The following is a 25124-nucleotide window of genomic DNA, read 5'->3' as shown; positions in this document are numbered from 1 at the left end:
GAGGTGGAGGTTGCAGGGAGCCAAGATCATACCACTGCAGTCTGGCCTGGGTGACAGAGTGAGACTCTATCTCTGGATCTTAGTAACATTTACCTATTGATCCTGGTTTTCCTCATTGAGTTAACAAAGTTTGATCCCTCTTCCCCAGGAGAGCTTGTTATTTAATGGAAAACAGTGGTTGTTACTCTCTTGATACACGTTCAATTCTAGGTAGTGCTTCTTTCACCAGCAAGCTCTCCTCTGTGAGAAAACCTTGTATCCTTAATAGTAATAATAGACACAGCTGACATTTATAAGGACTTATTATGTATTAAGCATCATGCTAAGTGTTTGGCATACATTATTGAATTTGATCCCCATGATAAGGCTATGAGGAAAGCACTATTAAGCCTCATTTAATAGATGAGGAAATTGATGGTTAGAGAGGTCAAGGACTGTACAAGAAGTTGTGCAGCTAGATAAGCATGAAGTAAGGATTTTTTTGAGACAAGGTCTTGTTCTGTCACCCAGGCTGGAGTGCAGTGGTGTGATCACGGCTCACTGCAGCTTCTACCTTCTTGGGCTCAGGTGATCCTCCCACCTCTGCCTCTTGAGTAACTGAAACTATAGGTGTGTGCCACCACACTCGGCTAATTTTTTGTAGAGACTGGGTTTCACCATGTTGCCCAGGCTGGTCTCCATCTGCTGGGCTCAAGACATCTATTCATCTCAGTCTCCCAAAGTGCTGGAATTACAGGCATGAGCCACCATGCCTGGCCTGGAGTAAGGTTTTTTTTTTTTTTTTTTTTTTTTTTTTTTTTGAGACGGAGTCTCACTGTGTCGCCCAGGGTGGAGTGCAGTGGCCAGATCTCAGCTCACTGCAAGCTCCGCCTCCCGGGTTTTTTTTTTTACGCCATTCTCCTGCCTCAGCCTCCCGAGTAGCCGGGACTACAGGCGCCCGCCACCTCGCCCGGCTAGTTTTTTGTATTTTTTAGTAGAGATGGGGTTTCACTGTGTTAGCCAGGATGGTTAACCTCGTGATCCGCCCGTCTCGGCCTCCCAAAGTGCTGGGATTACAGGCTTGAGCCACCGCGCCCGGCCAAGTAAGGATTTTTATCAGATTAAATTCCATGTTCTGATCCAACCGCACTGCCTCTCGTTGCCTAAGAACCTGGGGTTATCTTGGGAATACCCTTGCCTTACCATGAACCTACTTTTGTCTCTCTGGATGCAGGAAGGACCATCAGAGTGCTCCACCTGTGCAGTATGGGGAACTGCAGTCTTTGCTAGAAGCCATGCTAAACCGGTGTGCGGAGTTTTCCCAGACCTTGCTGAACAGGAGGCCCCTGGTCAGTGTACTGCAGCCTGCTGCTTCTGAAGATCATGCTGCAATGTGTTTTTAGAAAGATAATTAGTATATTCCCTTACTTTTGTATGCTATTTCATGGCTTTTTCTCATGCACACATGGCTACTATGAGGCTTAAGGATTATTATTCTCATTTTTACAGATGGGGAAACTAAAGCCACGAGCGTTAAATAATTTTTCTCTAAGGTCTATAACTAGAAAGTACCTAAGCCTAGATACTAAATTCCAGGGTGTTTTTATCCCAGTCTATTACATACATTCTCCATTTATATCATATAAACAGATAGAGTAAACATGCTCACAAAATTATTTAAGTCTGGATTCACTAGAGGCTTAGAATCTGAACCATATACAATGTGTTGTAGTTGCTGACTTTTAATAGCCTGTAGACTTAAGATATCAGGTAAGACACTGTCAGTGTGAATGTTGATTGTGTCTTTCAGGATTAACTTTGGAAACTAAGCTCTTTACACCTGATGGAGTGGAGATTTTCTTGTGTTTTAGAGCAACTAATAGGGCCATTACAGTCAAGCTAATGCCCACTAGCCTGTGACAGCTTTCTGCATATAATAGACCAATAGCCATTCCTGTGGTTCAGAGAGACTGTTGGTTAAGATCCCTCCAACACTGCTACCATTTTTTTTTTTTTTTTTTTTTTTTTTTTTGAGACAGAGTCTCACTCTGTGGCCCCAGTCTGGAGTGCAGTGGCGCACGATCTTGACTCCCTGCAACCTCCGCCTCCCGGGTTCCAGCGATTCTCCTGCCTCAGCCGCCCGAGTAGCTGGGATTACAGGCATGCACCACCACACCTGGCTAATTTTTGTATTTTTAGTAGAGACGGGGTTTCACGATGTTGGCTAGGCTGGTCTCGAACTCCTCACCACCTCGGCCTCCTAAAGTCCTGGGATTACAGGCATGATCCACCGCACCAGGCCCCTGCTACCATTTTTTTTTTTTTTTTTTCTGAGATGGAATCTTGCTCTTGTTGCCCAGGCTGGAGTGCAGTGGCGTGATCTCGGCTCACTGCAACATTTGCCTCCGGGGTTCAAGCAATTCTCCTGCCACAGCCACCCTAGTAGATGGGACTACAGGTGCCTGCCACCATGCCTGGCTAATTTTTTTTTTTTTTTTGTATTTTTAGTAGAGACGGAGTTTCACCATGTTAGCCAGAATGGTCTCGATCTCCTGACCTTGTGATCTGCCCGCCTTGGACTCCCAAAGTGCTGGGATTACAAGCGTGAGCCACCACGCCCAGCTTTGCCACGATTTTTTAAAGGAGCTATTTGCAAGGATATAGCCAAGATCTCTTGGAAAGTTAGGTGTACAGGAATGTCAGACTGCAGTGTGAGAAGAAGAGGTCTACAGTCATCCAAGCATAGACTGAGACACAGCATATACTTGATCACTAGGTTCCTGTCTCTCCTTCCCACCTCAGGGCCATGCCTCCAGTAGAAATTCAGAGAAAGCCATTCTTCAAAGGGGAAAGTTCCTCCTGAGCACTCTGGAGGGATTTAGAAGTGCCTGCAGGTGAGGAGCCCTCTGTGGTACGAAGTAATAGCATGGAAGGTAGGTGTGGAAGGGATTCAGACAATGGGTGAAGTTCTAGAGGCAATACTTGATTTCTGATACTCTGCTGTATGGCAAAGAGGATTTTGGCTGGGGTAGGATTTGCGGGGGTGTGGAGGAGGCTTGAGGGCAGGCAGCTAGGGGTAGGACCTTTCTAAAGATTCCTTCCGCTGGGCGCGGTGGCTCAAGCCTGTAATCCCAGCACTTTGGGAGGCCGAGGCGGGCGGATCACAAGGTCAGGAGATCGAGACCACGGTGAAACCCCGTCTCTACTAAAAATACAAAAAATTAGCCGGGCGCGGTGGCAGGCGCCTGTAGTCCTAGCTACTCAGGAGGCTGAGGCAGGAGAATGGCGTGAACCCAGGAGGCGGAGCTTGCAGTGAGCCGAGATCGCGCCACTGCACTCCAGCCTGGGCAACAGCGTGAGACTCCATCTCAAAAAAAAAAAAAAAAAAAAAAAAAAAGATTCCTTCCTCATGGAGTTTTGCTACTGTGCCATGAGGTTGTGTCTTATTCACCTTCGCTCCCCACCACCCCCCAACTAGCCTAGCACTATAAGTATTCACTGAATGGTTGTTGAAATAATTCAGTTTACATTAACAAATGTTTGTTGTATCTACTGTGTGCCATGCCTGATGCTAGACAGTGGGGCTGGAAAGAAAAGTCAGAATGACTCCTGCCCGCAAGGAGCTCACAGTCTCTTGGGGAAGAGATGCTTTTTTGTATACGTGTGGGATTTGTTAGGTTTTCAAGAACCTGGGGAAGGTATTCCAGATGGAGAGAGCAGCATATTTAAAGGCAAATGAATGGGAAATAGCAAATAGCATAGCATATTCAGGGAAGTACACACAGTGGGGTGGAAGTACACATAGTTGGGGGAGGGGGAGGGAGCAAGAATCTGGAGATGTAGCCAGGGATCAAGTCTTCTCCTCATTGTGGTCTATTGAACTTTCTCCTGATCTGATAATAGAGATACTTTCCCTGGACCCTGAGCACAGGCACTCCCCGCTACCCCCCAGGAGGGTGTTTGTAATCTTTAGGTTGCGTAGGTGGTAGTGGATATACTTACACATTGATTTCTTAGGTTGGCTATAGAATTCCAGAGTGAGCCTTCAGCCCAGGAGAATCCATTCACAGCTCCCAGCGCCAAGAAGGAAGACACCTTGGAGGCCTTCTCAGAATTTCTTCTCAGTGCCTGTGACTCGCTGTGTATCCCTATGGTGATGGTGCGTTCTCCTGAGCCATGGGCAGCATGAAGCTTGGGGCAGAGAGGAATGTGCAGGCGAGCCAGGCTCAGAGGCATAAGGCAGTGACTGCTCAAAGGAACTCTCTGGGGGCCTCAGCAGTGCGATTCTTGCTGCTACCTTTCCTTTGTTCTAAAAATAAAATGTAGTGTTTCATTATGAAACTAACAGTTTCCTCTTAAGAAAAAATAGAAAGCAGTAATAATAAAATAATAAGTTGGTAAGTTTATGGAGCAATAAGTGCCTAATATTCACTGCCGGATTTAGTTCTCCCAATGGCCCTGGGAGATGGATGCTATAATTTGCCCTAATTTACAGATAAGGTTGTCATATTTCTATAGTTATAAAGCAAGCCCATAATGGTGCTGAGATTGAACCTATTACTTCAGGTCCCCTAGCTTTTCTTGTGTCTTTAATAATGAGCAGCAGTGAATGTCTGTTATCCAAGTGTTAATAAGGAACATGTATGTGTGTTCTGTAAAATGAGAGATGACCACTCTGAAGAGAGGCTTGATCCTGAAGAGCTTCATTCTGAATTGACCTGAGATTGAGATGGTGGGAAGAGCAGGGCCAAGAGCTGCTGACTCTGGGTAACCTTGGATGAATCCTCTCCTGCTTGAGGTTTGGGCATCCTGTGAGCCTGTGAGGAGTACCTGTTAGTCAGGAAAGGGCAACTCCTAACCATCTACTGGGAACAGTAGGTGGCAGCAGGGAGGCACCTCTGGCTCTGCACGAGTGAGGTTCTCTTCCTTGAAGAAGCCATTGAGTTGGAGTCTGCAGGAGGTAGTGGTCAGGGACCTTGGACTGTGGCCCTGACTTAACCCACTAACAGTAAGACTTGGGCAACTCATGGCAGTTTACTAACCTCCCCTGCCTTCCTCCTAGATTTTTGAAGTGTTAGAGCTAAATCTAGAAGATCATAGAATTATTGTATTATTCCTTCTTTCTACTTTTCTGTATTTTACACATTTTCTTTAAAGAGCATATATTACTTTTATAATAATAAAAACAACCAAACTTGCTCTAAAAATGAAAGGAAAGGTGTCAACAAGAACAATGCCTCTGAGGACCCAGCTGTTTACAGAAAGGGAATTGAGACTCAGGGAAGGGAGGAGGTGACTGACTACCCAGGGGCACATTGTGGTGGCTATGTACAGAGCCTGAACTAGAACCCTGTTTTTTTTTTTTTTGCTAATTCAGAGCTGTGTCTACCACATAAGACTGCCTCATGACTCTTGAAGAATTACCTGAAGGCTGGTCTGAGTGCAATGGTATTTACAACTAATTGATCACAACCAGTTACAGATTTCTTTGTTCCTTCTTCATTCCCCCTGCTTTACTTGACCAGCCTTAAAAATAATAATAACAGGCCAGGTGCGGTGGCTCATGCCTGTAATTCCAGCACTTTGGGAGGCTGAGGCGGGTGGATCACTTGAAGTCAGGAATTTAAGACCAGCCTGGCCAACATGGCGAAACCCCGTCTCTACTAAAAATACAAAAATTAGCCGGGCGTGGTGGTGCGTGCCTGTAATCCCAGCTGCCCAGGAGCATGAGCAGGCTAATCGCTTGAACCTGAGAGGCAGAGGTTTCAGTGAGCCAAGATCGCACCACTGATCTTCAGCCTGGGTGACAGAGACTCCATCTCAAAAAACAAACAAACAAAAAACAACCCCCCCCAAAAAAATAACAAATATGAAGGCAGTTTATTAACTATATTATTATTATTACTATAGTAATAGAAACATGAGAGTCACTCTGCATTATGGTTTAGAAAGCAGTTTTTATGCACCAGACCACATTTGTTTCTGGGAGGGATATCTTGTTATTCCCATTTTAGTCTTTTGGGAACAGAGGCACAAAGAGATAAAGTATCTAGTGCAATCTATTAGGTGATCCAAGCCTTAGATATAGGTTTGGACTTTAAGTTCCCTAGCTTTTCTTGTGTCTTTCAAGTGAAAGGAGTTAATCTACTGTTGCTAGATTTGATGAGAGTTTTCTCTGATGCCTTTTCTTCTTCAGAGACTCAATCCTGATGGGCTATGTTCTCTCTCTGGTTCTTTGCAGAGACATTTGGAGCAGACCACCCACCCAGCTTTGATGGAAGTTTTCCTCTCAATTCTACACAGCCTCTTTGTCATCGTTCCCCACATGAAGGAGAAGTTTTCCAAGAAGCTTGGTAGGCAGTAGGCAAATGTGGAGGTTGGGAGAGAGGCAAGCACCTTAGGCAGTGCTCAGAGAGTATTCAAAGAGAGCATAAGTTGTGGGTGCACATTTACTAATTCATTCAGAATCTGTATCCTTTGTCCACTGTTGAGTGAAAGGAAGTAACAGGCAGCAATCAAAAGTCATTAAAGGGGCTGGGGGTGGTAGCTCATGCCTGTAATCCCAGTGCTTCAGGAGACCCAGATGGGAGGATCACCTGAGGCTAGGAGTTTGAGACCAGCTTGGACAATACAGTGAGACCCCATCTCTACAAAAAGATTAAAGAAAAATTAGCTGAGAGTTTTTAGTAATGTTAGTGACTAGTTGTTAATAATAACTAACATTTAAGTTCTTACAGTGTGTGAGACACTGTTTTAAGTGCTTTGCATGTATGGACTCATTTAGTCCTCAGAAAAACCCTAGGAATTTTCTATTATGATTATACTCATTCTACTGACGAGCAAACTGAATCTCAGAGAGGTTAAGTAACTTGCCTAAGGTCACACTATAAGTGGTATGCCCAGGATTCAAACCCAGGGAATCTGGCTGTAGAATATGCTTTCTATTCTTTTCTTTTTTTTTTTCTGAGATGGAGTCTTGCCCTGTCGCCCAGGCTGGAGTACAGTGGCACGAACTCGGCTTACTGTAAGCTCTGCCTCCTGGGTTCACGCCATTCTCCTATCTCAGCCTCCCAAGTAGCTGGGACTACAGGTGCCTGCCACCATGCCTAGCTAATTTTTTGTATTTTTTAGTAGAGACAGGGTTTCACCGTGTTAGCCAGGATGGTCTCGATCTCTTGACCTCATGATCCGCCTGCCTCGGCCTCCCGAAGTGTTGGAATTACAGGTGTGAGCCACTGCGCCTGGCCAGAACATGCTTTCTTAATCTCTGAGCTATATTTGACTCTTATCATTATAATTTAATGTTTTTTCTTTTATTCTTGTCACATGGCATGCAACAAATGTTGTGCAACAAGTCTACTGTGGAGAGGCAGCCAGGGCTCAGCCAAGTAGGCCCTTTTTGGCCTTGTGAGGAATTTGGATTTTTTTTTCTTATTTATTTATTTATTTTTTTGAGACACAGTCTCACTCTGTCGCCTAGGCTGGAGTGCAGTGGCATGATCTCAGCTCACTGCAGTCTCCGCCCCGCCTGATTCAAGTGATTCTCCTGCCTCAGCCTCCTAAGTAGCTGGGATTGCAGGCATCTGCCACTGCACCTGGCTAATTTTTGTAATTTTTTTTTTTTTTAAGTAGAGATGGGATTTCACCATCTTGGCCAGGCTGGTCTCGATCTCTTGACCTCGTGATCCGCCCACCTTGGCCTCCCAAAGTGCTGAGATTAGAGGTGTGAACCACTGTTCCTGGCCTTTTTTTTTTTTTTTTGAGACGGAATTTCGCTCTTGTTGCCCAGGCTGGAGTGCAATGGCACAATCTCGGCTCACCACAGCCTCTGCCTCCCGGTTCAAGTGATTCTCCTGCGTCAGCCTCCCGAGTAGCTGAGATTACAGGCATGTGCCACCATGCCCAGCTAATTTTGTATTTTTAGTAGAGATGGGGGTTTCTCCATGTTGGCCGGGCTGGTCTCGATCTCCTGACCTCAGGTGATCCGGCCACCTTGGCCTCCCAAAGTGTTGGCATTACAGACATGAACCACCACACCTGGCCTGGAATTTGGATTTTATCCTAGGAGTTTTGTTGAGTTTTAAAGAAGTGGAGCAACATTTCAGATTTCTGTTTCAGAAAGATCTTTCTTGGAGCTGTGTGGACTATGAGTTAGAGGGAGGCAGATTGGAGGCATGTATCTCAGCCTCTTGGATTAACTCAGGTTGGTGGTAGGAACTAAGGTAGTGTTGGGGCATGGAATAGTTGGATGTAGGGCTTGAAAGAGAGGGAACAGTGCAGGGTAATGCCTGGCTTCTGGCTGCCTTCTATGTGGATGGTGGTGTGTTAACTGAGAGAAGGCTCACTGCAGGAGGATCTGGTTTGGGGAGGCAGTAGAGGATACGGTCAGTTTGGGTCAGGGTGAATGTGAGATGTTCCAGTGTAGATGTTAGTGGGTAATTGACGGTCTGAAGACAAGGGAGAGATCTGGGATTTAGATACAGGTATAGAAATCTTCAGCATCCAGCCTTTCATTCATTCAACAAATATTGGGCACCTACTGCATGCAACGTATCATGCTACAGCTGGAGATTTAGCAGTGAACAAAACAGACCCCTGTCCTTGTGAGGCTGACTCCTCAGTGGGGATCAGGTGAGATTCTTCAAAGTTGAGTGTGTAAAATGAAATGATGAAAGAAGCCAAGACAAAATTAAGAGAGAAGCATTTAATGGTCAGGAGGAGGAGAGTACGAGCATTTGGAGAGGGAGGAAGGAAACCAGAAGGGTATGACATTAAGGAAGCCAAATGAAGAGAGTTTTGTGGATTGGGGAGTAGTCAGGAGTGTGAAATGTATCCCAGAGGTCAAGTAAGATGAAGTTTAAAAATGTCCATTGGACTTGGCTTCATGGCAGCTTTTGGCCACATTGGCCAGAGCAGTTTCTGTGGAGTGGTTGGAATGGAAGACAGACCAGAGTGAGTTAAAGAATTAGTGCAAGATGAGGCAGTAGAGACAGGATACACAACTCTTTTGACAAGTTTCGTGTGAGGGGAAGGTGAGAAACAGGGGTATGAGTAGAGGGCAACATGGAATTAGGAAGGATTTTTCTACCCCCTAGGATTGGAAACACATCTGATTAGCTGCTCATAGGAAGAAGCAGTAGAGAGACTGTGGTTGTTAGCCCATATGAGTTGGAATTCTTCTCACCTCTCTTAACTTGTGTATTGAGATTACATAAATTAATTTTCTTATCTCCAGTGTCCTTAGCTAGAGCATGGTGATAATAGTGAGAATTAAACAAGATGATTATATAGATTTCCTGAAGACTGCATCCCTCAGCCGTTGTGATAACTGATACACACTTCTTCCCTTCCTTCTAACATTCTTCCTGCCTGCCATACTTCAGGACCCAAGAGGTAGTCTTGGGGCACTGGATGAGAGGCAAGTGTAGATCTCTTGGGGGCAGTGGTGGGGAATAGGGGATGTAGAAAAAGGCTGTGAGATCTATAGGGAGATCTGTGCAGCATAAAGCCAGGTAGCACAGGATTAGAGGCTCAACCTGCAAGAGGGAGGAGGGAAGCAGGCACTGCCAGCCAGGAATGGTATGGAGACCTGGAGTAGGAGGGTGGAGAAACTCTGGATCCCTGAGAGATTGGGCCAAGAGGAGCGCATCTGGAAGGGAAGCTTGGTGCCCCTTCCCTGGGGAAGTCATGGGTTAAATTGTTGCCCCAGAGAGTTGCTGTGAAACCCTGAGGGATTCCCTATGAGCTGCTTTAGCCCCAGCATAAAATACAGATTATTCCCAACTCAGGGGCTGGTGAAATGGGAGCTTCTGAGTCTTCTTTATCTAGGATTCTGCTTTACAGTGGCCCAGGGAAGGCAGAACAGAGTTTAGTATTGGCTGAAAGCCTTACTGGGGAGACTGGGAGGAGCCAGAAGCACAAGGGCCTGGGCCAGGGTCAACAGCTAAGGCAGAAACTGCTGGCCAGGCCACAGTGGCTCACGCTTGTAATCCCAGCACTTTGGGAGGCCGAGGTGGGCGGATCACCTGAGGTCCGGAGTTCAATACCAACCTGACCAACATGTAGAAACCCTGTCTTTACTAAAAATACAAAATTAGCTGGGCATGGTGGCACATGCCTGTAATCCCAGCTACTCAGGAGGCTGAGGCAGGAGAATTGCTTGAACCTGGGAGATGGAGGTTGCAGTGAGCCAAGATCATACCATTGCACTCTAGCCTGGGCAATAAGAGTGAAACTCCATCTTAAAAAAAAAAAAAAAAAAAAAAAAAGGCTGGGCGCAGTGGCTCACACCTGTAATCCAGCACTTTGGGAGGCCGAGGTGGGCGGATCATGAGGTCAAGAGATCGAGACCATCCTGGCCAACATGGTGAAACCCCGTCTCTACTAAAAATACTAAAATCAGCTGGGTGTGGTGGTGCACACCTGTAGTCCCAGTTACTTGGGAGGCTGAGGCAGGATAATCACTTGAACCCGGGAGGCGGAGGTTGTAGTGAGCCGATATCATGCCACTGCACTCCAGCCTGGCGACAAAGTGAGACTCCGTCTCAAAAAAAAAAAAAAAAAAAAAAAAGGAAAGATAATGTTATCGGACCCCTGTTCTGAGAACCAGTTGCTTTCAACAGACAATTTAGAGATGAGAATAAAATAGTAACTACTCCTGTTCTTTCTGCATCTGAAACTGGATTGTTTTCTATGAAACTGGAAGAAGGGATAGAAGGAGCAGATGTGCCCTTCCTAGGTCCTTGTCAAATGTCCCAAATTGTAGTGGAGGATCATTCAGAATGGAAGAAAATGAGCACTTATTGCAGCACTTACTTTGAGTCAAGTACTTGTTAGATGTTCTCCGTGCATTTATCTTACTTAGCTTTACAGCAGCCTGTGAGGTACAAATATCAAAACTGAGTCTCAGAGAAGTTAAAAAACCTTTCCAGAGTGAAACTGCCAGATAGAGATGGAGCACATTTTGAACCAGGTCTGTGTAACTCTAAAACCAGAGCTTTTTGATACCACCCAGGCTTGGGACTCTCTGTGACAAGTCTGGTTTAAACTGCTTCTGCTTTATTCCCACTTCTCCGAAGCTGCCTCATCCTTCATACGACTGACCCTGGAGCTGAAGGCCAGGTTTTGCAGTGGTCTGAGGTATGTGTGGTCCCAGGCAAGATTGAGTGGCCAAGGGGCCAATGTCCTTCTTGACGGGACAAGTGGGAATTGTTGGCTGGTGTGTTTTAGTCATGAGCTCATGGTGGTGTTGACATAGTGTCTGCCTTGCTCAGCATCTGGTGCAATAAGCTGAACATGCTTCTGTAGGTTGTATTGAATCTTGCCTGGTAAGGATCTTATGCCTGGTGATACTTGGATGGGTACCTGTCACATCAAAACTGGGAGAGGCCTGGCACAGTGGCTCATGGCTGTAATCCCAGCACTTTGGGAGGCCAAGATGGGAGGATTGCTTGAAGACAGCAGTTCAAGATCAACTTAAGCAGCATAGCAAGACCCTAGTCTCTATAAATATATATATATATATTTTTTTGAAATGGAGTCTTGCTTTGTCACCCAGGCTGGAGTACAGTGGTACAATCTTGGCTCACTGCCACAACCGCCTCCTGGGTTCAAGCAATTCTCCTGCCTCAGAACCTCAGTAGCTGGGATTATAGGTGCCTGCCACCACATCTGGCTAATTTTTGTATTTTTAGTAGAAATGGGGTTTCACCATGTTGGCCAGACTGGTCTCGAACTCCTGACCTCAGGTGATCCGCCCGCCTTGGCCTCCCAAAGTGCTGGGATTACAGGTTTGAGCCACCATGGCTGGCCACAAAAGTTTTTTTTTTTTTTTTTTTTTTAGCCAGACCTGGTGGTACACACCTCTAGTCTCAGATACTCAGGAGGCTGAGGCAAGAGGATCCTTGAGCCTAGGAGGTCAAAGCGGCAGTGAGACCTTGTCTCTCTCTGTCCAAAATGCCCCCCAAAACTGGAAGGGCTTTCAGAGATTATTTGTTTAACCTCTCATTTAAATGAGGAAACTGGACGGATTGAGCAGGAAACTCCGGCTGAGGCAGAAGATTGGCTTGAACCCGGGAGGTGGAGGTTGCAGTGAGCTTCTCGAGATAGCACCACTGCACTCCAGCCTGGGTGACAGAGTGAGATTCCATCTTAAAAAAAAAAAAAAAAAAAAAAAAAAGCTGCAGTGAGCTATGATCACACCCCACTCTAGCCGGAGCGACAGAGTGAGACCACTAAGGAAATTGAGGACCTCAAAGGGGAAAGGATGCAGTGCCTGTCATGTTCTAGTTTCTACCAGCTCTCCAATTCTAGAGGAGAAACTCTCTTGTTAAAGTAGAGGTTGCTGCCTCAGTCTCTGTCTTGTTAGATTTCTAGAGCAGCCTCTGTACCTTCTCATTTATGATTTGCCCCCTGTTTCTGTATTTACTAAGAAGATTAATTTGTTACTTCCCACAGCCTACAAGCTGGCTACAATGCAGTGCCCAGCTTTCCTTCAATAATACTGAATACACCATCCAACATTTAGGAGAGAATACAAGGACCCACCTGGATTGAAAGTCAAAATTTTGGAAGTACTCCTTGGCTGCCCATGTGGGGTTCAGCTGCTGCTGCTTTTTCTAGTACTTCCTCAGCCCTTTTCTGGCCTAGGGGCACTTTTTTATTTGTATGTTTTATTAAATTGGAGCTTATAGCCCCCACTTCATATTTTTTCAGTAAATTTTTAGTGAGTGCCTATATGGGCCAGGTGTCCAAGTTACAGCTGAAGCAGCAGGTTCCATATTTACTTTTTTTTTTTTTTTTTAAGACAGAGCCTTGCTCTTGTCACCCAGGCTGGAGTGCAATGGCACGATTTCGGCTCACTGCAACCTCTGCTTTCTGGGTTCAAGCAATTCTCCTGCCTCAGCATCCCGAATAGCTGGAATTCCAGGTACCTGCCACCACGCCTAGCAAATTTTTGTATTATTATATTTCAGACCGAGTCTCCCTCTGTCGCCCAGGCTAGAGTGCAATGGCGCTATCTCGGCTCACTGCAACCTCTGCCTTCTGAGTTCAAGCGATTCTCCTGCCTCAGCCTCCTGAGTAGCTGGGTTTACAGGCGTGTGCCACCATGCCTGGCTAATTTTGTATTTTTAGTAGAGACAGGGTTTCACCACGTTGGTCAGGCTGGTCTGGAACTCCTGACCTCGTGATCTGCCCGCCTCAGCCTCCAAAGTGCTGGGATTACAGGCATGAGCCACTGTGCCTGGCCAAATTTTTGTGTTTTTAGTAGAGATGGGGTTTCACCATTTTGGCCAGGCTGGTCTCAAACTCCTGACCTCAGGTGATCCACCCACCTTGGCCTCCCAAAGTTCTAGAATTACAGGCATAAGCCACTGTGCCCAGCCCCATATTTACTTTTCATAGCCACCTTAGGACGTCTTCTGCCATGGCCATGGCTAGAATTTCACTAGCCTCTGGCACAAAGCAGTGGTGCCCAGGCATATGGCAGGGATAATGCTCTCCCAGTCAAAGTAGCAATGTCTTCTCTTCTGTTCTTTCTTCTTCTCCCTCTCTAAGTCACTCAGCCCTAAACCAGGTGTGTTCCAATTTCCTCTACTATATGTGCCTCAACCTTCTCTCAGCTCCAGAGAAGACAGGACCACCTTCTGAAGAAGGTAAGATGCTACAATTTGACCACTCATGTGGCCTGTGCTGGTCTTTAGAGTCTGGGTGCCTTGCTGATTGACTAGATAGTGAGTTAGTACAGGCATGAGATTTCTTTGCTTGAGGCTGTCCAGAGGAATCGGAGTGATACTATTATAGGTTGATTCCTAGGGATATGAAATAATAGAACTATAAAATGATGGACCCCAAGGCTCCTGGCACCTTAGAGTTGAGAAGGATCCTCATGTCCATCAAGTCCAGTTCCTTATTCCTGACAGTCGCCTCTGCAACATCCCCACACCAGGCCTCAGGAGTCCAGTGTTCACTATAGCATGAATAGTGTGTTCTGTTTCTTCATTCATTCAAGTAGTGTTTTTTTCCTTCCTTCCTCCCTCCCTCGCTCCCTCCCTTCCTCCCTCCCTCCCTCCCTCCCTTCCTTCCTGTCTTGGTCTCCCAAAGTGCTGGGATTACCGGCTTGAGCCACCATGCCTGTTCTTCTTTCCTATTCTTTTGGTATTAAAATATTCCTTCTTTTATGAAACCGTTTTCATAAGAAATCTAGAAATCTCTGCCCTCAGGATAAAGTCCCACTTCTTTAAGTGGCATTTGCTTAAAGGTCTTTCACAGTCCAGCTACAGATTACATCACATAGTTCCCCAGCTGCTGACACCCCACATCTATTCACTGACTGTCCAGTCACACTGAATGGAAACATGGCATGTCTTCTCATGCCTTCGGGCCTCTGAACACCTCGCTTCCTTTTCTCTTTTCTCCTGTCGCTGCCTCTTCTCACCCTCCACAGCTTGTTTGTTTCTTTCTTTTTCTTTTTTTTTTTTTTGAGATGGAGTCTCGCTCTGTCACCCAGGCTGGAGTGCAGTGGTGCGATCTTGGCTCACTGCAGGCTCCGCCCCCACCGAGTTCATGCCATTCTCCTGCCTCAGCCTCCCGAGTAGCTGGGACTACAGGGGCCCGCTACCTCGCCTGGCTAATTTTTTGTATTTTTAGTAGAGACAGGGTTTCACTGTGTTAGCCAGGATGGTTTCCATCCTGACCTCGTGATCCACCCGCCTTGACCTCCCAAAGCTTGCTTTCTTTTTTCTGAGATGGAGTTTTGCACTTGTCACCCAGGCTGGAGTGCAATGGTGCCATCTCGGCTCACTGCAACCTCTGCCTCCCAGGTTCAAGTGATTCTCCCTCAGCCTCCCAAGTAGCTGGGATTATAGGCACCCGCCATCATGGCCGGCTAATTTTTGTATTTTTGTAGGGACAGGGTTTCACTATGTTGGCCAGGCTGGTCTTGAACTCCTGACCTCAGGTGATCTGCCCTTCTCAGCCTCCCAAGATGCTGGGATTATAGGTGTGAGCCACGGCACCCAGCCCACAGTTTCTTCCTCTTTGATCTTGCCTTCCCCATGCCAGGCGATCTGAGTCACTCCCTCCTCAATGTGGTGCTGACCACATGTCCTGCAATTGCCTGTCTCATTATATGTCTCTTCCCATCAGCTGCCAGTTCTTGGAGGTAGGGCCTGGATCTCACAGCCTGTCCTAAGAGTAGTAGCCACTCAATGAACATATGTCAAATGAATGAAAGAATGAATGTTTTTGGGAGGTGGAGGTGGGTGGATCACCTGAGGTCAGGAGTTCGAGACCAGCCTGGCCAACATGGTGAAACCCCGTCTCTACTAAAAATACAAAAAATTAGCTGGGCATGGTGGTGGGTGCCTGTAATCCCAGCTACTTGGGAGGTTGAGGCAGGAGAATTGCTTGAACCCAGAAGGGGGAGGTTGCAGTGAGCCGAGATCGTGCCATTGCACTCCAGCATGGGCAACAGAGCGAGACTCTGTCAAAAGAAAAAAGGAAATAAAAAAGAATGAATGTTAATTTTTGAGACATATCCATGTCCTTCCTCTTGTTAACTTTAGTCTTTCCTGGTAGGCTGAACCTTGCTCAAAGGAAGAGGAGCCTCTGATTTCCTTATTTCCTTCTATACTGCATTTACCCTTGCTGCCCTGTGCAGTACTCTGCATGTAGTAGGTACTAATGTGCTGATTACCTGTTCTCCTATGTTCTCTGTGTGGCTTTCCTGTACTTGTTCCCTCCCTAGAACTCTCTGCAGTGTCTGAGCTCCTACAGCACGGGCTGCCCCAGATAAGCAGCAGGAGCCCTGAAAGCCTTGCCTTCCTGTCTGATCGCCAGTACATGGAGGGAGCTGCTCGCCAGAGACAGTACTGCATCCTGCTACTCTTCTACTTGGCCTACATCCACGAGGACAGGTCAGTGCACAAAAGTGATGGCTGGTGGTGGGTCTTGGGACCTTCATCAGCAGTTCAGTTCAGTATTCACAGAGGCATCCCTCCAAGCCTGATGCTGGGCACTGGGGACACAGGGATAAGTAAGAAATGGGTTGTGTCCCTGAGAGGCTCATATCTTGGAAGGGGGTTAGAACAGGTGGGTAGACACTGTGCTGAGAGACAGAGGCCTGGAAAGCCAATGAGTATTCCTTGCTATCCTTGAGGGTGGTGTTTGTGCACAGAAAAAAAACTTCAGTTTACTTTGGTTTTAATCATTACTATCCAATTTATTACATTTTAAAAATCATGGCTGGGCATGGTAGCTCACGCCTGTAACCCCAGTACTTTGGGAGGCCAAGGTGGGCCAATCACTTGAGGTCAGGAGTTCGAGACCAGCCTGGCCAACACGGCGAAACCCTGTCTCCACAAAACATACAAAAATTAGCTGGTCGTAGTGGTCCACACCTACAATCCTAGCTACTTCAGAGGCTGAGACAGGAGAATTGCTTGAACCCAGGAGGCAGAGGTTGCAGTGAGCCAAGATCATGCCACTGTACTCCAGCCTGGGTGACAGAGTGAGACTCCATCTCAAAAAGGATATAAAAATAAAAGGACTGTTCTTTCTTAAACTTTAAGAAATAATTTATTGGGCTGGGCGCGGTGGCTGACACCTGTAATCACAGCACTTTGGGAGGCCGAGGCAGGTGGATCACCTGAGGTCAGGAGTTTGAGACCAGCCTGATCAACAAGGTGAAACCCCATCTCTACTAAAAGGGCATGGTGGTGGGTGCCTGTAATCCCAGCTACTTGGGAGGCTGAGGCAGGAGAATTGTTTGAACTCAGGAGGGGGAAGTTGCAGTGAGCCGAGATCGTGCCATTGCACTCCAGCATGGGCAACAGAGTGATACTCTGTTTCAAAAAATAAATAAGTTAATAAATTAATAATAATAATTTATTGGCCGGGTGCAGTGACTTACACCTGTAATCCCAGCACTTTGGGAGGCCGAGGTAGGTGGATCACCTGAGTTCAGGAGTTCAAGACCAACCTGACCACCACGGTGAAACCCTGTCTCTACTAAAAATACAAAATTAGCTGGACATGGTGGCGAGCATCTGTAATCCCAACTATTCAGGAGGCTGAAGCAGGAGAATCACTTGAACTTGGGAGGCAGAGGTTGCAGTGAGCTGATATTTCGCCATTGCTCTCCAGCCTGGGCAACAGAGTGAGACTCAGTCTTAAAAAAAAAAAAAAAAAAAAAAAAATTATTGAGGTAAAATTTACACAACATAAGCTTGACCATTTTAAAGTGAACAATTTAGTGGTATTTAGTATTAATTTAAAATGTGCAACCACCACCTTCATCTAGTTCTAGAACATTTCCATCACTGCAAAGCTGTCACTTCCATTCCTCCTCCCTCCCCAGCTCCTGGCAACCAACAATCTGTTCTGACTCTTTGGATTTACCTATTCTGAATATTTCATATAGATGGAATCATACAAAGTGTGACTTTTTGTGTCTGGCTTCTTCCACTTAGCATAACATTTTAGAAGTCCATCCAGTGAGCATAATGTTTGTATCGTGTATCAGTACTTCATTCCTTTTATGGCTGAATAGTATACCTTTGTATATATACACTATAATTTGCTTTTATTCACCTATTGATGGACATTTGGGCTCTTTCCACCTTTTGGCTGTTGTGAATAGTGCTGTTGTAAACATGTGTGTACATGTATTTGTTTGAGTAGTGTTTTTAATTCTTTTTGGGTATATTCTCAATCCTCTCACCTTGGCCTTCCCAAATGCTACCATTACAGGCATGAGCCACCACACCTGGCCTCCTGTTTGCTGTCTTTTCGCTTTCTTTTCTTTCTTCCTTTCCATTCCTGTCCTGTCCTGTCCTTTCCCCTTTTCCCTCCCCTCCTCTCCTCTCCCTTCACCTCCCTTCCTCTTCCCTCCCCTCCCCTACTCTACCCTCCCTTTTTCCTTACCTTCCCCTTCCCTGTTCCTCTTCCTTTCCTTTCGTATCTTGCTGTCTCACCGAGGCTGAAATGCAGTAGCACAATCATGGCTCACTGCAGCCTCAACCTCCTGGGCTCTAGCAATCCTCCCATCTCTTTGTAGAGATGACGTCTGACTACATTGCCTAGGCTGGTCTCGAACTTCTGGCCTCAAGCAATTCTCCCACCTCAGCCTCCCAGAGTGCTGAGACTCTAGGCATGAGCCATCACACCTGGCCCTTTTCACTTTCTTAGCGGTATCTTTTGAAGCACAAATATTTTTAATTTTGATGACCTCTAATTTATCTATTTTTTCTTTTGTCATTTATGCTTTTGGTGTTATATCTGTTAAATACACCACTGTTTAATGATAAATACAAAAAGAGAGGGGTGGAGTAGCTGCCAAAGCAGGGCCTTCTGAACCCTAGCAGTAGCACCCTTTTCTTTAACAGTGCTGGTCCAGCTGGCAGATAGCTCACCTCCCAAGTATGAATGAGGAGTATTTGGCCCCTAACAAGGCATTGTTCTATGCCTTGAGTCTTGCACAAGGCATAGAAAAATGCGATGTATGTATATGGCAATGCTTTGTAAGTATGTATAGCACACTGTTTGTATAAGATGTCATTAGGCTGTGGGCATGCTGGGGCAGGACAGTGGGCTGAGGAAGGATGTGGCCAGGCAGGATGGAAGAGCCCAGTGGCCTGCCAGCTCTGCCTTTCTCACTCAGGCTTTTCTTGGTTGACAGGTTTGTCTCAGAGGCAGAATTATTTGAGGCTGTACAAAGCTTCCTTCTGTCTCTGCAGGACCAGGGCGAGCGCCCCCCACTGGTGGTCTTCAAAGCCTCCATCTATCTGCTTGCAATCTGCCAGGACAAAGACAATACACTACATGAGGTATGGACCACAATGCCTGGACTCCTCCTCCTCCTGTACCTCTTTACATTAGTGTTCCCTGAGAGACCATGATGATGATAGTGTATAGACAAGCATGTGGTAGAGAGAGACAAAGTGGAGGTGTTAGAGAGTGGAGAGGAGTAGGATGCAGACTCATACAGAGCCTGTATAATTTACCTAATTCTTTCAGCAGTCCTGGGAGGAAGAGATTATTATTTGCATTCTACAGATAAGAAAATCAGGACTGAGGCTGGCCACAGTGGCTCATGCCTATAATCCCAGCACTTTGGGAGGCTGAGGTGGGTGGATCACCTGAGGTCGGGAGTGCAATGGTGTGATATCGGCTCACTGCAACCTCCGCCTTCTGGGTTCAAGCGATTCTCCTGCCTCAGCCAGGAGTTCAAGACCAGCCTGGGCAACATAGTAAGACCTTGTCTCTACAAAATACTAAAAATTGAAAAAAAAAAAACAAAACTCTTCAGTCACCTTTAGAGGATGCTATGCAACAAACTCATGTTTTTGAAAACTGGTAACCAAAGGAAAAGAATCAAACATTTCACCTATGTTTCCTATGTAATCTAACCCTTCAGAGTAACTGAATAGTTAATGAGGGGAAGTTTCCCCTTCTGTTTTTTTTTTTTTTTTTTTTGAGACAGAGTCTCGCTCTGTCACCCAGGCTGGAGTGCAGTGGTGCGATCTCTACTCACCACAAGCTCCACCTCCTGGGTTCACGCCATTCTCCTGCCTCAGCCTCCTGAGTAGCTGGGACTACATGCGCCCGCCACCATGCCTGGCTAATTTTTTGTATTTTCAGTAGAGACGGGGTTTTATCATGTTAGCCAGGATGGTCTCCATCTCCTGACCTCGTGATCCGCCAGCCTCGGCCTCCCAAAGTGCTGGGATTACAGGCGTGAGCCACCACGCCCAGCCAGGAGTTTCCTTTTATACAAGTATTTAAGTTAATAAACAAAGAGAGAATGACAGAACTAGAATATTATTGTTTTGTAATCCCTAATTAATTAGTGGATCTAGGCAGTGATCACCAGTGGCTGCTACTATCACAAAGAGAAAGACAACAGGACATTGTGTGCCCAGGTGTGTCTTACTTGAAAACCCATTCACGGCCGGGCGCGGTGGCTCAAGCCTGTAATCCCAGCACTTTGGGAGGCCGAGACGGGCGGATCACTAGGTCAGGAGATCGAGACCATCCTGGCGAACACGGTGAAACCCCGTCTCTACTAAAAAATACAAAAAACTAGCCGGGCGAGGCGGCGGGCGCCTGTAGTCCCAGCTACTCGGGAGGCTGAGGCAGGAGAATGGCGTAAACCCGGGAGGCGGAGCTTGCAGTGAGCTGAGATCCGGCCACTGCACTCCAGCCCGGGCGACAGAGCCAGACTCTGTCTCAAAAAAAAAAAAAAAAAAAAGAAAAAAGAAAACCCATTCACTTCCACTATGCCTTTCTGTTTCCATTCAAATTAAACCAGGTCTACTCGCATCACATTTGCCTCAACAGTAATCAAAAAGAGGCAAAATTAATAGTCAATGAAGGAACAGTATCTTTAGCTTTAGGCTGAAGGGTCCACACTAAGGAACAGAAGCAATATTCTATGACATAGGTGAGAGGTTCAGTGATGAATCAGACATGGCCCTTGATCCCAGGAGTTTATAAAGAATCTGGAGAGAGAAAACTTGTCCACACACAACCACCATGAAAGTGATCCAATAGCCTGACTAACAATGATCTGAGTCCCAGCAATCCACTTTCTTTGATAAACTGTTACCAGAAGGAGATACCAATACCTCAGAGCTCTTTGCTCCTGTACCATCCAGAGGTGGTACTAAGGAATGAGCCTTAGGAGTCAGTCAAGTCTGAGCTGGAGTCCTGACTCCCCCATCAGTTAACTGTGTGATCTACAGAAAGTTACTTGAACTTCAGTCTTGATTTTTTTTTTTCAGAATACTAATAATTTTCATGACCTGAGAAACCTTTGCTTCTAAACGAAAAGTTCTCTAACAATTGAACAACCAAGAGTCTTGCTCTTGTTTCCCAGGCTGGAGTGCAGTGGCACCATCTCAGCTCACTGCAACCTCCGCCTCCCGGGTTCAAGCAATTCTCCTGCCTCAGCCTTCTGAGTAGCTGGGATTACAGTGGGATTGCAGGCATGTGCCACTACGCCCAGCTAATTGTTGTATTTTTAGTAGAGACTGGTTTTCACCATGTTGGTCAGGCTGGTCTCGAACTCCTGACCTCAGGCAATCCACGTGCCTTAGCCTTTCAAAGTGCTGGGATTACAGGCATGAGCCACCGTGCCCGGCCAGAAAATTTTTAAAAATTGGCCAGGCATGGTGGCGCACACCTGTGGTCCCAGCTACTGGGAAGGCTGAGGCGGGAGGATTACTTGAGCCCAAGAGGTCGAGGCTGCTGTGAGCCACGTTCATGCCACTGCACTCCAGCCTGGGTGACAAGAGTAGGACCTTGTCTCAAAAAATAAGATAAAATTTAATGTAAATATATAAAGGGCAACATACAATCACAGGTTGATTTTTCTAGTCAATTTTATTTTGATATAATTGCACCTTACAAAAAATTACAAGAATAGTTCAAAGATATCGATTAGCCAGATTCACCAATGTTTATTTTTATCTCATTTGCATTCTCTCTTTTCCCATCCCCACCCCCATATTCTTTTTTTCTGAACCACTTGAAAATAATTTTCAGATAGTCATTTTATTCATAAATCCTTCAATGTGTATTTCCTAAGAATTAGGACTTTATCTTTTACACAATCAGAGTACAGTGATCAAAAGCAAGAAATTTAACATTGTATATAATACTATGTAATCGGCCGGGCGCGGTGGCTCAAGCCTGTAATCCCAGCACTTTGGGAGGCCGAGACAGGCGGATCATGAGGTCAGGAGATCGAGACCATCCTGGCTAACACGGTGAAACCCCGTCTCTACTAAAAAATACAAAAAACTAGCCGGGCGAGGTGGCGGGCGCCTGTAGTCCCAGCTACTCGGGAGGCTGAGGCAGGAGAATGGCGTGAACCCGGGAGGCGGAGCTTGCAGTGAGCTGAGATCCGGCCACTGCACTCCAGCTCGGGTGACAGAGCGAGACTCTGTCTCAAAAAAAAAAAAAATAATAATAATACTATGTAATCCATAGTAGTCAATAGTCAAATTTCACTATTTATACCAAAATGTTCTACTTTTTTTTTTTTTTTTGAGATGGAGTCTTGTTCTGTCGCCAGGCTAGAGTGCAGTGGCGTGATCTCGGCTCACTGCAACCTCCACCTCTCGGGTTCAAGTGATTCTCCTGCCTCAGCCTCCTGAGTAGCTAGGATTATAGGAGCCTGCCACCACACCCAGCTAATTTTTTATATTTTTAGTAGATACAGGGTTTCACCATGTTGACCAGGCTGGTCTTGAACTCCTGATCTCAGGTGATCCACCCGCTTCGGCCTCCCAAAGTGCTGGGATTACAGGTGTGAGCTACCGCGCCTGGCCCAAAATGTTCTTTATAGCTATTCATTTTCTAGTCCAAGATTCAATATAGAATTATACATTACATTCGGTTGTCATGTGTCCCACTTTAGTTTTTTTTTTTTTGGTCTTTGAACAGCTTCTTACCTTTTTTGTTTTACGACTTCATGACATTGACATGTTTTAAGATTACAGAATAGTTATTTTGTAGACCGTTCCTCACTTTGGATTTTTCTGATATGTCTTCATTATTAGATTTAGGTTGTACATTTTGGACAAGAATACCACACAAGTGATATTGTGTCTTCAGGAGGCATATGATGATGGTTTTTCCCATTATTGGTAATGTTTTTGGTGATTACTTGATGTGTTAGATTTCTTCAGTATAAAGTTACTATTTTTTTGGCCACATGCAGTGATTCATGCCTATAACCCCAGCACTTTGGGAGGCCAAGATGGGAGGATTGCTTGAGGCCAGGTATTTGAGATCAGCATGGGCAACAAAGGGAGAGCCTTTCTCTACCAAAAAAAAAAAAAAAAGTAAGTTACTATTTATCTCCTTGTAACTAATAAGTATCTAGTAGGAAGATACTTTGAGGCTATGTATATATTCTGCTCCTCATCAAACTTTCTCCTAGTTTTAGCATCCATTGATGAATGCGGGCTGAATGAAGATTACAAAACAGTGATTTTTCTGATACAATTTCTTTATATATATATATATATATATATATAATATATATACACACACACACACACACACACACATACATACATTTGTTTTTTAGACAGAGTTTTGCCCTGTCGCCCAAGCTGGAGTGCAGTGGCGCAATCTCGGCTCACTACAACCTCTGCCTCAGGTTCAAGCAATTATCCTGCCTCAGTCCCCCAAGTAGCTGGGATTATAGGTGCCTGCCACCATGCCTGGCTAATTTTTGTGTTTTTAGTAGGGACAGGGTTTCACCATGTTGGCCAGGCTGGTCTTGAACTCCTGACCTCGTGATCCACTCGCCTCAGCCTCCCAAAGTGCTGGGATTACAGGCGTGAGCCACCATGCCTGGCTTACAATTCCTTCTATATTTTTTAGTTGGAATTCTACTGTATGGATGTTTTCTTTCTTTTTATTTGTTTATTCATTTTACTCAATATTATTATTATTTTTCGAGACAGGGTCTTACTTTGTCACCCAGACTGGAGTGCAGTGGTGTGATCACAACTCCCTGCAGCCTTGACCTCCTGAGCTCAAGCAATACTCCCACCTCAGCTTCCTGAGTAGCTGGTACCATAGGCATGCACCACCATGCCTGGTTAATTTTTTTTTTTTTCTGTAGAGACGGGCTGGTCTCAAACTCCTGGACTCAGGCAATTCCCCTGCCTTAGCCTCCGAAAATGCTAGAATTACAGGTGTGAGCCGCTGCTCCTCTCTCCAGTATTATTTTTGAGAATTACTCATGTAGATTCATGTTGCCCTAGTTCATCAGGAAGTTGTTCTGATCAGAGTGAAAAGAAAGGTTAGGAGGGAGGTGAAAGAGAGTTTAGAAGGCCAAACAGGGACCATCAAGCTACTGGAGGCAGGGAAGCTCTTTGTTCTGGGCAGCTGGTAAAGCTAAAGAGGTGTGGGTAGAGGAGCACCCTTCATGGTCACTGAGGTCCTTGGTGAGCAATGGGACTGCCTAGGTGGGGTGGTGCTGCAAGGGACACCTTGCCTCCTTTCCTTTGCTTCTGTCTCTGATGTTACCTTCTCTGTGTGGTATCTTCTATGAGAAGGCTTCCTTGGTGCCATTTACCTGTGAATGCCCTCTGTGTAGAAGCAGGGTAACCTTGTATACCTGCATTGTGCAGAAAGGCAGGACTCTTGGGTTCACATTCTGGTTCTGTTGCTAATGTTCTGGGCCTTCCTGGAGAGATCTCCTTCCCTTTCTGGGCCTTGGGCAGAGTTATCTCTGAGATCCTTTCTGATTCTCATGGTCTTTGAGCCTTTGTGGAAGCAGTGGAGGAGATACACAATGATGTGTGTTGAGGTATGTGTCTGAGGATCCCCAATAGTCGGAGTGTGGGTGACTCTGTGGGGATGGATATTTCAGAGTGTCCAGCCCTACTTATGCCTAGAAGCTCTTCCTTTTCAGCAACTTCATTCCAGTTTGATCAGCATTTCCTAAGCTGTTGAACACAGCTCTATGCCCATGATTTTTTATTTGCTTCTCAACATTTCAGCAGCTCAACAATGTGGATTGACCACTTGACATGAACTAGGTACCATGTGGGGCCCTGTCAGGTCTGAAATGAATCAAACAAGTTCCTTGCCCTCAGAGAACACAAGTTTGTCAGGAGAGACAAAAAGATCTCCTATGGGGCAGGCAGCTACAGTAATGATGCTCTCCTGGAGCTGGAGGACTGGCCAAGAAGCAGCAAAGCACAAGGGGAAAGATTGTGTCTGATTATACAGCATCAGGAGAGGCTTTGTGGAGGAGATGGAGGAGGTGAAGGGAGAACCTTGAAGCTGAGAGCAGAGTATGATTTAATGTGCAAAAGTGGGAAGATGCCCAATCTATCCATTCAAGGAAGGAAGCCTAGCTTAATGTGCCTTAGCTAAGTCATATGGGAGGTAGAATAGAGAGGAGCTGAAAAGGTAGACTTAAGTCTTTATTAAAATACTTGAAAATGATATTAGGCCGGGTGCAGTTGCTCATGCCTGTAATCCTAGCACTTTGAGAGGCCGAGGCAGGCGGATTGACTGAGCTTAGGAGTTTTAGACCAGCCTGGGCAACGTGGTAAAACCCTGTCCCTACTAAAGTACAAAAAATTAGCCGGGCATGGCAGCATGTGCCTGTAGTC

General features: G+C 45.9%; 1 protein-coding gene across 1 annotated transcript in view; it reads left to right on the top strand.

The window, feature by feature from the left end:
* MEI1 (meiotic double-stranded break formation protein 1) overlaps window positions 1-25124 on the top strand; it is a 103603-nt gene that overhangs the window by 46239 nt on the left and 32240 nt on the right. Inside the window, exons 12-19 of the mRNA XM_015150474.3 lie at window positions 1214-1328; window positions 2782-2873; window positions 3997-4138; window positions 6221-6332; window positions 11058-11118; window positions 13537-13634; window positions 15728-15896; window positions 18659-18806. Of these exons, the coding sequence (XP_015005960.3) occupies window positions 1214-1328; window positions 2782-2873; window positions 3997-4138; window positions 6221-6332; window positions 11058-11118; window positions 13537-13634; window positions 15728-15896; window positions 18659-18806 (937 nt within the window). The remainder of the gene's footprint in view (window positions 1-1213; window positions 1329-2781; window positions 2874-3996; window positions 4139-6220; window positions 6333-11057; window positions 11119-13536; window positions 13635-15727; window positions 15897-18658; window positions 18807-25124) is intronic.

Source organism: Macaca mulatta, chromosome 10 (assembly GCF_049350105.2).
Source record: "Macaca mulatta isolate MMU2019108-1 chromosome 10, T2T-MMU8v2.0, whole genome shotgun sequence".
Taxonomy (NCBI): Eukaryota; Metazoa; Chordata; class Mammalia; order Primates; family Cercopithecidae; genus Macaca; species Macaca mulatta.
Note: the sequence above shows the minus strand (reverse complement) of the source record. Positions and strands in the feature narration are given on the sequence as shown.